General features: G+C 36.3%; 1 protein-coding gene across 2 annotated transcripts in view; it reads left to right on the top strand.

Moving 5' to 3' along the window:
* The window catches only part of PRKG1 (protein kinase, cGMP-dependent, type I), a 1243017-nt gene that overhangs the window by 143292 nt on the left and 1084236 nt on the right, over positions 1 to 15489 (top strand). For both annotated transcript variants that reach the window (XM_012801440.2, XM_012801439.2), the window contains exon 2: positions 10186 to 10352. In XM_012801440.2, the coding sequence (XP_012656894.1) occupies positions 10186 to 10352 (167 nt within the window). The remainder of the gene's footprint in view (positions 1 to 10185; positions 10353 to 15489) is intronic.

Here is a 15489-nt window from a genome sequence, read left to right as displayed (position 1 = left end):
CTGAGTGCCACTGTGGCACATTTCAGGAGTCATTGTGAGATTCAAATGAAGTAAGGCTTTTTGTACATTGTAGAAAACAGAGTAACTACTTGATGAATATTAATAATAGCATTATTATTAATATTAATAAATATTAAGAATAGTACTATGAGGATGACTGATGCTGTTAGAATTGGGTTACTTTTTTTCTCTTTGGTTAAGAAGCATGAAAACAATAGAGCTTTTACAGTAGGAGCATGATTGTTTTAAAATTTTAGTTATTTTCAAAACTTCTCAATATAAATGTCATCTCTCTTCAAGCAGACTCAAATTGGCTAATATATTTAATATTTTGGAGAAGATGAAACTGAATCAGTTTCATCATAGTAGATGATCTGCCTCCTGAGACATGTCGGACACTGTAACAGGGCTAAATTTGGCCCTAATTTTGTAGAATTAAATAAATTGGTTGAATTACCCAACCCAACATTTTCCATCAAGAGGAAATGTACACATTTGCAGGGATGGAGTTTAGTAGAGATCATGTTATTTTCCTGCCATTGAATTCAAACAAACTTAAAATATAACGTAATTTATCCCAGAGACCTGGGAGAAAAGAAGATCTGAACAACAGATTCCATTATTCAAGCTGTTGCAGTAATTGAGATCAGAATGCATAATGCCTAGAGATGGTGTAAGCTACTGGGTTTAAAAGGACCACCGGCAATGTCCCGGCACTTAATCTAAGCCCTGAAGGTGGAGTTTCCCAGGGTCATGAGGAACTTAATAGATGTTCATAGTGTGATCATGCTGACCTTGTTGGAAAAAAAGTGATTTTTAAGAGAACTCAATAATTTAGTGTTTTGAAAAGTTAAAAAAAATTGCTTTAAAACATTAGATTGAAGCTAAGCATATAAATATCTGTAAAATGTTTTTGTATCTCAGTCATTTGCATGTTAGGTATCTAAATGTCAAAAATAGAGTTAATCCTTTATAGATCAGGTTATACAGTTCATACATTCTGAGCTCAAGCTAGACATCCCATTTGATTCTCCAATCCCATTACTGGGCATCTACCCAGAAGGAAAAAATCCTTCTACCATTAAGACACTTGGAGTAGACTGTTTATCTCAGCTCAATTTACAATTGCCAGAATGTGGAAACAGCCTAAATGCCCACCAACCCAGGAATGGATTAACAAACTGTGATATATGTATATATGTGTGTGTATATATATATATATCATGAAATATTATACAGCCATTAAAAAGATGGAGACTTTGCATCCTTTGTATTAACCTGAATGGTAGTGAAACACATTATTATTAGTGAAGCTTCATAAGAATGGAGGAGCAAGAATCCTATGACTCAATCTTGATTATGAGGACAATTAATGACTTAGTACACAGTGGGGGGTGGGGGGAAGGGGGCAAAGAAAGGGAAGGAAGGGGGGGGGTGGGGTCTTGGTGTGTGACACACCTTTTGGGGGCAAGACACAATTATAGGAGGGATTTTGCCTAACACATGCAATCAGTGTAACCTGGTATCTTGTACCCTCAATGAATCCCTAATAATAATAATAAACTAGAGTTAATCCTTTATAGATCAGGCCACACAGTTCTTGCATTCTGTAAGGACATTACGGTACTTCATTGAAACTTCACAGTTCTACTTCTGTGATACGAAAGAGGGAGCTTAGAGGACAAGAGTTTGATCTGGTCTCTTTTGGAGATGACCTATTTTTAGTTAGGCTGACTAGTGTGAATTAGCTATAAAAGGCACGTCTGGAGAGCTGAATGACATGAATAGTTGAATGGGAGACTTTTAATATTTATTTTTTGGAAGTTGATGAACACCTACAAAGAATAATAATTTTCTGTTCCTTTACTTAATACAAGCCTGCCCCATCTGTTAACATTGAACCAGTGATTTCGAGAGCTACTTAGTGTGGTTTCTTGTCAATGGCAGTGAGATGAGAGTATTAGTTAAACTGAGAACTAGTTTTATTTTTAGTTTTTAGATAAACCTCCATTCTGTTTTCCCTGGCTGTCCTAATTTAAATTCTCATTGGCAATATGTAAGACTTCACTTTTCTCCACATCCTCGTCAACTTTTTTTTGTTACTTTTTGTCCTTTTGATAATGGCCATTCTAACTGGGTGAGATGGTATCTCATTGCGGTTCTGATTTGCATTTCCATGATGATTAGTGCTATTGGAGCATTTTCCATATACTTCTTGGCCATTTGTATGTCTTTTTAAAAATAGCTTTCTATTTAGAGACTTTGGCCATTTTTAATCAAATTATTTGGGTCTTTTTCTTTGCTGTTGAATTCCTTATGTCTTCTGGATATTAGTCACTTTTTTGATGAAAAGTTTGAAAATATTTTTTCCCATCTACAGATTGTCTCTTGATGGCTTCTTTTACTGTAGAAAGGCTTTCTAGTTTGATATAGTTTCATTAGTCTATTTTCGTATCTATTGTCTATGCTTTTGAGGTCTTAGCCATAAAATCCTTGCCTAGAGCAGCCTAATCTCCTGAAATATTTACCCGTGTCTTTCTTACAGTATAGATTGAGACCTTGCATGTAAGTCTTTGATTCATTTTGGGTTGATTTTTGAATATAGCGAAACATAAAGGTTTAATGTCCAGCAATCCCAGTGCATATTTAATCAAGGGAAAGGAAATCAGTATATTGAAGAGATACCTATACTCCCATGATTGTTGCCAAACTATTCACAACAATCAAGATATGGAATGAACCTGAATGGATAAAGAAAATGTGGTATATTATTACACACACACACACACACACACACATATGCACAATGGAATACTATTCAGTTATAAAAAAGAAAGAAATCCTGTCTGTCATTCAGGGTAGCATAGATGAGCCTGGAGGATATTACATTAACTGACAATAAGTTAGACACCGAAATAACAATACTCCATTTTCTCACTTTTATATGGAAGCTAAAATAAGTTGAGTTCATAGAAGTAGAGAGTAGAATTGTGTCTATTAGAGGCTGGGAAGTATAGGAGGGAGAGAAGGATAAGGAGAGGTAAATTAACAGATGAAAAAATTACAGCTACACTATAGTGTGACTATTGCTAATAATTTATTGTATAATTGATTGTATATTTTCAAAAAGATAGAAAAGAGGGTTTTGAATGTTCCCAATGCAAAGAAATGATAAATGAGGTCATGGATATGACCATGTGAAATAATCAGAGTAATTACCTGTATGAAATATGACTCTGCATCCCATAAATATGTATAGTTACTACATGTGAACTATAACTAAAAGAAAGCCAGAATGATTGCTACCATCTGAACGACATTTGAGAAAATGAGTATTTTAGGTGTTAACCATCGTTCCTTTCCCCAATCATTGGATTTAGAACTATTTCATTATGATTTTACAATTTCGTTCAACGGAACTAAATCATCTATTTTAGACCTACAGGAAGAAAATTAGAAGGCAATTCACAACTGGAAAAAAGTTCAATGTGTGCAATAGGCAAAAGATAAATATTAGTCACCTAAGAATTATATTTCCATTCATGTTTTATATCAAATGTTAATTTTATCTATGAAGGCTACAAATAGTTTTGATTTCTTCCTAACTAGTCTAGTTACAAGGTTAAGATAGCTGTAGCGGAATTCGTTGATATAAAATTCATTATGAAATTTGTTGAAAACTGGTTTAGAGTCTTGAGGAAATATCTAACTTGGCCTGTAATTCTATAGGATTAAATTTTACCTTTTAAAAAAATATGGGCTTGTTGATATTTCTTTGCTCTTAGCCAGCTTATACCTATGGAGTTCACTAAGGAAAGCTGTTGGGGAAGAAATAGGATCCACGGTTTGGGCAGAATCTTCACATTTGTGACAGCAAGCACATCAGTACTGTTTTTTCTTACCTATAAATGACTAATCAAATATTTTATAGTTATAGATAGTTGTCCTGCTGCAAGAATTCCTAGAATTAGAAACTTTTAAGAGGGCTTTCAAGGACTGCCTCTGAGTGGAGGAGCTGTGGACTGCCGGTTGGGGTCTGGGCTTCTGAGTTCCCAAGTGCAGACTACGCCGTATGCCAACGGGAATCTTGGTCACGTTCTTACTGCTTCTCTGGATATTTAAACCCAAAGCTGACCACTGAGAACTAAGAGAGTTAGTGAGTTATTTTTATTTTAGGTAGAAAGTTGATTGTATAAGTTTTGTACTACATTTTAAAATTGCTTTAGCTTATTTCCATTCTTAGCAATAACTTAATAGTTGAGTATTTTTTAAAATGCTTGAGTATCTTTTTCAAAGGAATGTGAGCTTAATGCTCCCATTTCTGGGCAAGGCTGTCTTTGGCATACATGCTATTGCCTGCTACAGAGTTGGAGGGGAAACTGATCTAGATAGAGGGCATCAGCAGAGAGTGGGCAGACTTCAGGCCTCTGGAGATAGTGCTTATTGTTGAAGATGAGACCTCATTCTCTCCTAATGTGTAAGAGTTGCCTGAGAGTAAGTGATTCAAAGTCCCAATAAATGTGAGGTTGATGAGACAGTGGTTCCCAATTGTTTCAATTGTAAGAATTCTTTATTAACCTGGTAATAAATTTTGCTTTCAGTATCCAGAAAACCTCCAAGAACTCAGTAACATTTTAAAGTAAATTTATGTCCTTTATTTATTATGGCCATTATTAGTCTGTAAATTATCTCTCTTTATATAATTGCTCACTGGATTCCTATGGCCTTTAGAATAAGATAAAACTTCATCACAGCCTCCAAGACCTCTGAGACACGTCCCCTGCCCACCTCTGTGATCTTGTTCCTGCATCTCATTCCTTCTAGCTTCTGGATGCTTCTGCCACTCGGGCCTCCTTTTTGATTCTTGAACAGAGCTTATTCTAACCTCTGGAGCTTTGTTCTTTTTTTTCTTCTATTTGAGAATGCTTCCCCTGATCATCTTTGCAATGCAGAAGACAATGAATGGATCTTGTTGACATGTCCTTAGTTCAAAGATGCCTTCCTGACCACTCACTATGAATTAGACTTCTACACTCCTTGAGAAAACATTACTGCCACTTAGATGTTGCTAGCCTACTGCACGGTAAACACGATATAGAATATCGTTTTATTAGATTAAGAAAACTAATGAAGGTCTCTTTATTAGCAGTTCCCTTGTTTGAGCAGTAGGTATATATTTTCCTACACTCACTCTTGAATTGTCCATTTTTACCTAAGCTTGTGTAGAAAGACATTTTTGTCAAATATTCTTTGAGTTAATTCAGGAATATCATCTGCAAAAAGTTAACGGGAAGGTGGACTTTCCAATTCTTTTCCAATTCTTTTTCAATTTTTTTTCAGTGACAGGGTCTTATTTTGTTACCTAGGCTGGAGTACAGTGGTGCCATCATGGCTCACTGCAGCCTTGAACTCTTGGACTCAAGCAATCCGAGGACTTCCAAAGTGCTAGGATTCCAGGCATGAGCCACTGTACCCCATCCTTCAATTCATTTTTTTTTTTTTTTTTAATGTGGAGAGTTAGGAAGAACTGTTTCTAACCCTGGCATTCAGTTATGTGGGGATATTATACAACCTCATGGAATTTTAAAGGAAAGAAAGGATTATTATGTTGGTTTATAATGTATGAATAAGGTTACACTAAATTCCTAGGGTGTTAGAAAAATCTCCAGAAATGTACTGGAGTCAGTTTGTACTGGCTCGTGTAAAATCTGCTTGTTAAGTTTTAAGGAATTTTGTAAGCAGGTTGCCTTTGCATGAAAGCTTGAAATTGACCATGGTGAGAGTATTTATTTACCCCATGGAAATTGGCAAATGCTTCCACTGTGTCCCCTCACCCTTGCCAGAAAGTCAGTTTACCAACACACATCTTTTTTTTTTTTCTTTGTGAGATAGTCTCACTATGTTACCCTCGGTAGAGTGCTGTGGTGTCACAGCTCATAGCAATCTCAAACTCTTGGGCTTAAGCAATTCTCTTGCCTCAGCCTCCCAAGTAGCTAGGACTTCAGGTGCTCACCACAGCACCTGGCTATTTTTTTGTTATAGTTGTCATTGTTGTTTAGCAGGCCTGGGCCAGGTTTCAACCTGCCAGCCCCAGTGTATGTGGCTGGCGCTCTAACCACTGAGCTATGGACCCAAGCCCACATCTTTATATATACAATCACTAATATTTTAGAGGCTGACCATTCAACGATGACAAAACAATAGAGCTAGCTCAAAATAACCAGGTTATCTGTATGGGTATTTGGATTAAAAAAAAAATCACAAATTGTTGGGTATAGAAAAGGAAACTTAAAAAAAAATAGGTTATTAGTATACAGAGACAGATGGGAAGGATTTAAAAAAATATCAAGATCCTTATGTTTGGTTCTTACACCTCCCAGGTCAGGCTGCTGAATTTTTGCAAGCTATTGTTAAAATGTGTACCCAGAGTGAGGGCAGATAGCCACCTTCTCGTACTTCTGATATACCTGCCAGCTTTCTCCAGTGACCATGTCAATAACACAGCTCAACCGGTCTTCTATGTGGCATTGAGCCTTAGTTATAGTCAGTGGCTTAGACCATGTCTTCAGGGATAGAAAAAGATTCAAATAAGAGTTAACTGGAATCCCTGAGTAATTACAGCCTATAACGTTGGAGCAAGTAGATACTAATGAGAGTTGACCTAAGGTTCCCAGCTCTCAATGGGAAAGGATTTAAAGAAATATTACATGACGGGTCAAGGCTTTGAGTATCACTCACAGACAAGAACATCTTGAAGTGCTACTATACAGAGGTACAAGAATTCTCTCCTGCTGGTAGAGCAGAAACATTATTTGTGATGTTTCAGAGATGAGTATTGTTATCTGACAACACCTATATGAGGGATAAATAAGACATAGGTCCTGAAATTATCATTTTGTTTTAAAGTGACACGAGGGCAGATAGGAAAGCCATCAGTTTGTTTATTCAGAGACCTGCAGTTAGAAGTCCTCTACATAATGGAATTCGAGGAAGAAGAACATCCAAAAATCCCATCCTCCCCCCATACTCTGTGATAAATGCCTGGAGAAATTGGATAATTTTAAGGGATGTGTGAGAGCTCATTGTTTCATCTTTCCTGATGTCTCATCAAACAGGTTAATAGTCCTATTTATGAGAGGGGAGAAAGTGATTTTATTCAATCATCTTTGGATAGAGCTAATTATTTTCCTGGAAGAGGGCTTTATTTTTAATCTTGTTGCATTTCTAGACTTAGATATTTAATGCAGCACTATCCATATTTTGCAAAAGATAACATACCATCTGTGTTTTAAAGTTGGGGTACTGGGTTGATAACATCCAGTCTTAATGGCCAGGTGCGGCGGCTCACGCCTGTCATCCTAGCACTCTGGAGGCAGAGGTGGGTGGATTGCTTGAGCTCAGGAATTTGAAACCAGCCTCAGCAAGAGAGAAACCCTGTCTGTACTAAAAAATAGAAAAATCTAGCCAGGTATTGGGGAGGGGATCTGTAGTCCCTGCTGTACCAGAGGCTCAGGCAAGAGGATCACTTGAGCCAGGAATTTGAGATTGCTATGAGCTACAATGCCATGGCACTCTAGCCTGGGCTGACAGAGTGGGACTGTCTCAAAAAAGAAAAAAATACTGTCTTTATGATGTTAGAAACTGAACCTATTGGATGGCCTCATTCTCTGACACAAATAAAATAAAGGAAATTTTAGGAAAGCGGGAATATACTAATTTGACTAAAATTAATTTCTGGAAGATCAGATAAGTTCAAGTACTTATCCCAACACAATTGATCTTGGGAATCAGTATGAAGTGGCCACTGGTGTTCTTGAGGTCAGGAGTGGTGAAGATGATACTGCCGTTAATACTACTGCCACTTTTCTCTTCCACTATTTACTGAAAATAACATTATAGTCACCATTCTTCACATATAAATCTGTTAAGTTGATATTTTATAAATAGCATTTTGCATATGAGAAAATGGAAATTTAGAAGAAGAAGAAAGCTACTCAAAGTTATATAGATGATAAGACTGAGTTTGTGACTCAAATCTAAAGGTGTACCAAAAGTTGCCATATGAATGGAAAATGGAAAATGGTAGCTAAATGTGATTTTTATTTACAAAACATTCACTATGAAATTTTGCAAAAAGGTGGACTATATATAACTTCTAAGCCTATTTTTTTAACATTTCATTATATGTGTGTTCTTACCCCCAAACCAATTCTGTAGCCTGCTTTTTCATTTAAAAATTATATAAGAATTTCTCCCATGCCCTTAATGTGCTTCATAAACATAATTTTATTTTTTTTGAAGTTTGTCCTAGAGCTTTATTAATGATGACCAATGGCGTTATTTAGTCAGTGAAGTGCAGAGCCATTAACTGAGGCATTTTTTTTTTCTGTTCATAATCCCAATAATAAAGATATAGATTGAGACTTCCAAGGGCCAGATGTAGTGGCAGCTTCCTTGCTCACGGTAACTCACTTGAAACAGGTAGCTACTCTGACCCTGTTTGCCGATCAGAAAACTGAGCATAGCAAAGATCAGTAACTTGCCCCACATTGCCTCCTCATGGCCTGTGGGCTCTGTCAGCTCAGTTCCCCAGCTGGAGCCCATGTCTTTTGTTAGTTGTGTCAAATGGCATGACTAAGACAAGTGACATGGAGTCTTTTCTTCCAGAAATCCCGAATTTAAAATGTTTTCTATGTTTTAATTCAAAGTAATCTTGCAGTGTTCAAATGCTCTGCGTTAGCACCAAGTGGCAACGCATTGGTGACAGCCACATTTATTTCAAGAATGAAAAAATATTCAAAACATGAGAAATTGCCATAAACATAATTTTAATTATAGCATAACAGTTCATTCTACAAATATTCTTCAGAGTAATACAATTTTCAATTGTTTTCATTTGTATCTTTTTATTATTTTAAACCAAATTATTACAAAGCATAGTGTGTGAAGACCAGGACAATTGCACTGAAGTCTAGATGAAAAGGGGGTTCAGGAGGGCTCAGGAGGGCTCAGGAGGGTTCAGGAGGGCTCAGGAGCGCTAACGCTGCAGCCTCCTTATTCCTCTGAAAGCCTCTTGCCAAGCAGTTGTGGCCAGCTTGCGTTTAACTTATATTTAATTAAGGCTTTTAATATAAAATTCCAAAGGTATTCTTTCCTCTCTTGGGTTCTAAGGTCTCCTTTGCTTTTATTTTATCCAGTTTCTGACTTCAATGAGGGTACTCTGGTTGTCCTCTTGTTAAAATATTTCTTAGCGGGTTTTCAACTTCGAATTTTGCATCCTGAGAAAGTCATTTGGAACTTTTTATCCCAGTGATTGAAATTACCACCAGTCGTTTAAATTCTGCAGCGCTTTCCTGTTAACCAGTGATTCCCAGTCACAGAATTTTATTTCTTTTCTACCGACTACCTGTATTTAGTCTTACATCTAAATCATGTTTGCATTTCAAACATCTTATTAGATAGAGTTTTATCTGCCTGGTTACCTCGATTTAAGCTGCGTAAAGAAAGAAATAGTCTCTAAAGAAGCATGAGCTGTGCGTGAAGAACTGTTACATTTCTACCAGTTGTTTCAAACAGCTACAATTCTTACGTATTTTTATCTAAAATATTTCTTAAGCACTCATATCGTGACCGGCATCATGGTGGACACTGGGCATGTAGTGTAAAACAATTTAAAAATGATCTCTGCCTTTGTAGAGCAGAAAGTCTACAGGAAGAGGCACAAAGGAAAAAAATAAAGAAATTATGTTTTTTTCCTGTAATTATGTGTTGTACGTACAATACATACCTGAAATTATTTTGTAATGCACAAACGCAACATAGTCGAGTATTGTTGGTTCTAATTTTTTGATTTGTTTCTATTTATTCTGAAACTAAATTATAAGCTATACGATATTTGTCTATTGGTTTTTCCACAATCTTTAAAAGAACCTAACACAAAATGAACTTACATGATTTTGTTTGATTTTCACTTATTCATTAAATGATATGTTACTTGAAAGAAAATTTCTCATGCCTTTTCTGCCATTATGGAAATACTTTGCTGTCGGGTTTTTTAGAAAATTTATGGAGTCCTAACAAGAAAATGCATTTGTAGTGTGCCAGAGCACTGCCCGGCTCTGCTAACCCCACACACTCTGAGAGAGCTTGTCAGATTGCCAGTAAATATCCCCTTTCTTGTCACAGGTCCAAGGATCTTATAAAGGAAGCAATCCTCGACAATGACTTCATGAAGAACTTGGAGCTGTCCCAGATCCAGGAGATTGTGGATTGTATGTACCCGGTGGAGTATGGCAAAGACAGTTGCATCATCAAAGAAGGAGACGTGGGGTCGCTGGTGTATGTCATGGAAGGTATGGTTTGTAACTCTGATCCCCTGACATTCACATATTCCTTTTTCATCTTATCAGCCTGCACGCAGATGGCACTGTAGTACATAGAGGAATCCATATTTCCTTCTTTCTTTGAGAAAGCTTGAAAAGAAGTGAAGCACTAGTTAGGTACAGTGGCTGACTAATTATGTGATGTGCTTGTGTTTAGAATATTGATATGAGAATCTAATATTTTTTCAGACATGGGGAAAATGATAACATAAAAAAAGAAAAGAAATGGTATGGGTTGCTCTAAATAGGACTGTATACTAGCAAATCACTGCAAGCTCACACAACTGTAGCAGAAGCTCGAGATCACTGGAAGTACTTTTGGTCAGATCTAAGTGTCTTCAGCTCTAATCTTAAATTTTAATATATGACTAGTTTTCCTGCTCTGATACTTCTGGAAGAAGAAGATACTTTCAGTGTTTAATATGTGTGTGACAGAGGCAGATCAGAAAGTTTGGTGCCATATTGGGTGCCTACTTAATAGGACGTGGTATCTGGGTTTAGAAATCTTGCACAACTAAGAAACTGCTTTGAAAAAAAATCGAGGCATGCATTGCTTAAATGTATTTTATGCCCAGGTTAATTTTCCTACTGCTTATTTCTAACTTGGGATTTATATTGGCCCATTTTCTTTTTGAGGGAAAAAGCAAGGCTGAAATAATGACTGAATCAGCTGAGAAGAAAGTAGGTTCGAGAATGTCAGCAACACAGAATTCAGAGTTGGCTGGTGATGGGTGGTGTTTAGAGTTTTACCCAAAGTTTTACCACAGTCATGATTGTGTACCGTAATTGTCAAGTTTATAGATCATTAAAAGGAGAAGTGTATTGGGGGAAATTCCAATTTGTAAAAAAGAAGATACTCTTCCTTTCTGCCTGTGGTTGTCAACTGGTGATCATTCTCTGTCCCAGTGCACATTTGGCAATATATGGAGACGGTTTGGGTTGCCACAGAGGGTGGGGGTGAAGGAGTCTACTGCCTTCTAGTAGGTAAAGGCTCAACAACATAGTCTACAAAAACAAAGAACTTTCTGACTCAAAATGTCATTAGGATCAACGTCAAAAATGCCTGCTTTCTGCCTTCTTTATAGAAATGCCATAATCTGTATGAATGTTTACTGCAAAATGTTAAAACCTTACAAAATAATAAGTATCATGATTTTTATTAAATACTTGAAGACATTGAAGAAATATTCTTTCTGCATTCATCATTCACCCTTTAACTTTTCTTTGTAGTCTTTTTGGCTTTATATATTAGGCATTGAATTTTTAAGTAGTAATTTCTATCATTTTTTTTCCTTTATAGCAGTGGTTCTAAACCTTCCTAATGCCCTGACCTTTTAATACAGTTTCTCAAGTTGTGGTGACCCCTGACCGTAAAATTATATTCGTTGCTACTTCATAACTGTAATTTTGCTACTATCGTGAACTGTGATGTAAATATCTGATATGCAGGATGGTCTTAGGCGACCCTTGTGAAAGGGTCCTTCGACCCCTAAAGGGGTCGCGACCCACAGGTTGAAAACCGCTGCTTTGTAGTTTTCTACTTTTATGTTAATAGTATAAAATTCTTCTCTAGGTCTCAAGGATAAAAATATTTACCTAGGCTTTCTTCTAGTACAAATAAAAGTCAGTAAACAAAAGTACAGAAAATGTAAACTTACCAGAGAATTGGAGGGAAAAGAGATGAAATTATAGAGCAAGGATGTATGTGGGTAGTGAGTGGAAAGGATGAGAAAATTGGAAGAAATAGACAGAGGCCCAGAATAGAATACAACATAGAGGTGACATGATAAGAACTACTCATTAGAAACCTTCTTTAAGGCATTTTTGAGGTTGTATCAGTGGCTTCATACGCCTTGATTTTTTCAGATAAATTGGTAGGCGTCTTTTTAAAAGCATAGCTATTGTATAAATCAAGGTATAAATTTTACTTCCTCTGTTTTTAAATGACAAGTATTGGTATTTTGGAAACCCATAGTTCATTTTTCCTTCACCTGTAAGAATATTTCTTACAGAAGTAGGTTTCTAAACACCCTCATACATTTTTTCTAAACAAATAGATTTACTCATGGCATCCCTTTTTTATAGGACTAACTGCAAATTTTCTAACTATATTAGAAGCTTGACAATCATAGCTAATATTTGTTGTATGTTTAGAATAACACCTAATATATAGAGTATGCCTTTTATAAATATATTTTATGTATAATATTCATTAATCCTCAAAACAACTCTGTTGTGTAAAGACTAATATTTATCCTCTCCTTTTATAGATGAGAAAAGTGAGGCTTAATGAGGTTATGTAATTTTCCCAGGTCTCTGACTCGTTCAGAGTACAGTCAGGATGTGTACTCTGGCAATCTGGATTCCGAGCTCAGCCTGTTCACTATGGAGCTGTGTATTAGGTTTCTCCAGAAAAACAGAACAAATAGAATGTGAGTTGTCTACAGTGAGGGAGAGATTTACCTTAAGCAACTGACTCACATGATTATAGAAACTGGCAAGTACAACATCCCCAGGGTAAGGCCAGCAGGTGGGAGATGCTGCAGTTCAAGTCTCAAAGCTGCCTGCTGGCAGGAACCCTTCTGTCCTGGGGGGAACAGCACAATCATTTTACTGTTAAGGCCTCAAGTGATCAGATGAGTCCTGCCCACATTGGTGGAGGATAAGCAACTTTACTGAAAGTCAATTTATTTAAATGTTAATATCATCTGAAAAATATCTTCATAAAAACATCTATAGTCGAGTAATGTTTGAGCAACTATGTGAGGGCATGACCTGGAAGAGCTGACATATAAAATTAACCATCGCAAGTTTACCCCTTGTCAACTTGGCACACACATCCATCTCCTTACACCAGGTTTAATCTCTAAGGAAAGACGATGAGAAGATTCTATTTCCACCTACCATGATGTAACTACCCTATACAACAGATAATGCACTAACCATTTCCCCCGGAAGATACAGAATCCCTGCATGATGTTCATTCATCTCACTGATATCCTGTAACTTAAATACTATGATGTAAAATTAACAAAACTTAAATATGATGCTATAAAATCAATACCTGCTACATGATCAGAAAGGGAAGAAAACAAAGATATTTGCTATATGTGTACCTACACATGCACACACACAGACACAGACAGACAGACACACACACACAGAAATAAAATAAAATAGGGGAGAATAACTCACGATAGACTCTATTATTTCCTCAAGGAAAGCTAAGTACACTAAATTTTTCCCCATTGCTTTAAGTCAATTTTAGTAATTTTATTTATCTTCTTCTTACTGTTAGATTGACTAAATAGCACATCATCTTAATTATCCTCTTAAAAACAAAGTACTAAATCATATATCAATATTCAGAGAAGCAGCTTTTGCAGTGATGTTGATTACCTTCAATTAAACTCATTAAAAGGACCAAAGTCTTACAAACTGATGCCTGTCTTTTCCCAAATAGTAATTCTAACCAGTTCCACAAAACTTTGGCTGATTTTGTGCTAATACTGTCATGTCAAAATGCTCAAAAACAAAACCATCATTTCGATTTTTAGAAATTTTAATTGAGAAAATGTTTTGTTGTATAATTAGTTTTTTATCAACACACTCAGTCTTCTGAAAATTTAGATAACAAGGTTCTTGATATGGATGGATTCTTTTTCATCTGTGAACATTAATATTTCTAAAGCGTATGCCATGGTAACAATGGATGAATAGACGCTAGAGTGTCTTTCACAGACTTGCTTACTGTCAAGACATTCAGCAAAACACCCAGGGAGTTTGTATGGAAAATCAGTTCAATTTTTCTTATCTCTCTTTAGTGAAACGAAGTGTTCTTCATAAAATGCTTGTTTTACATATGCCTTAAGTAATTTGTGTTTTTAGCCTGGGCAGTATTCCAAGTATTATTGCATACCTAAATGCCGAAGTTTCTCGTGGTTGTAACAAAAGAGGAGAGGCGTATGGTAAGACTTCTCTAATTAGGATGACAGGGGAAAATTGTCTGGGGCGAGTGTACATCTATTATCATATATTTTCAAGCAAAGTGAGTTGTGTTGCTTTAAGGTACTTATAATGCCTGCCTAGTAAAAGTTTCAAGTGTTGATCATAATTGTTTGAAATTAGTTTCTTAAGGCACAAGTATAAGTAGATTAAGTTGCCTTAAGGCTCTGTTCACATTTTTATTATGTTAAATTAAGATATAAGTAACTCTTAGAGATTATTTGAATGCAGTTTATCTTCTTGAACAAAAATATAAGTGACTCTTAGAGAATGTTTTTTTTTTTTTTAGAGACAAAGAGTCTCACTTTATTGCCCTCCATAGAGTGCTATGACGTCACAGCTCACAGCAACCTCCAACTCCTGGGCTTAGGATTCTCCTGTCTCAGCCTCCCGAGTAGCTGGGACTACAGGCACCTGCCACAATGCCCGGCTATTTTTTGTTGAGGTTTGGCCAGGGCCAGGTTTGAACTAACCACCCTCGGTATGTGGGGCCAGCGCCCTACTCACTGAGCCACAGGCACTGCCCCTCATAGAGAATACTTGATGACAATTTATTTTCTTAAACAAAGAGACATTGGCCTTGGTTATGATGTAACATCTGTTCATACACTTATACTTTTCTCATTTTTTTAATCATAAAGTTAAATTTCACCCTAAGTTTATCCAAAAGAAAATAAAATCTTATTTAGTGCTTTAGACTTGGTTTTATTCTTTGGGAATCTAATTTAATAATCTGGTATTGAGGCTTGGCGCCTATAGCTCAACTGGCTAAGGCGCCAGCCACGTACACCTAAGGTGGCGGGTTCGAATCCCCAGCCCGGACCCACCAAAAAACAACAATGACGGCTGCAACCAAAAAAAAAAAAAAAAGAAAATAATCTGGTATTGAAAATGTCTAATTTACATCCATGGAAGTGGTTGATATGCTTAGAAATGATTGGTTTTGATCACTTTCTGTGATCTTTCTCAATGGAAGCAGATAGATTACATTTTATTTTCTTTTAAATGGCAAGTGTCTGTTTAGTGATCTTTGACCATTGATGTCTTATTTTAAGTTAAACTTTTAGTGAAATCATCAATATTTCCTTTATCAGGTGTTTGT

Source organism: Otolemur garnettii, unplaced genomic scaffold (assembly GCF_000181295.1).
Source record: "Otolemur garnettii isolate 467f Iridium unplaced genomic scaffold, OtoGar3 scaffold00008, whole genome shotgun sequence".
NCBI classification, from domain to species: Eukaryota; Metazoa; Chordata; class Mammalia; order Primates; family Galagidae; genus Otolemur; species Otolemur garnettii.
The sequence above is the reverse complement of the archived record's forward strand: the minus strand, read 5'-3'. Positions and strand labels throughout refer to the sequence as shown.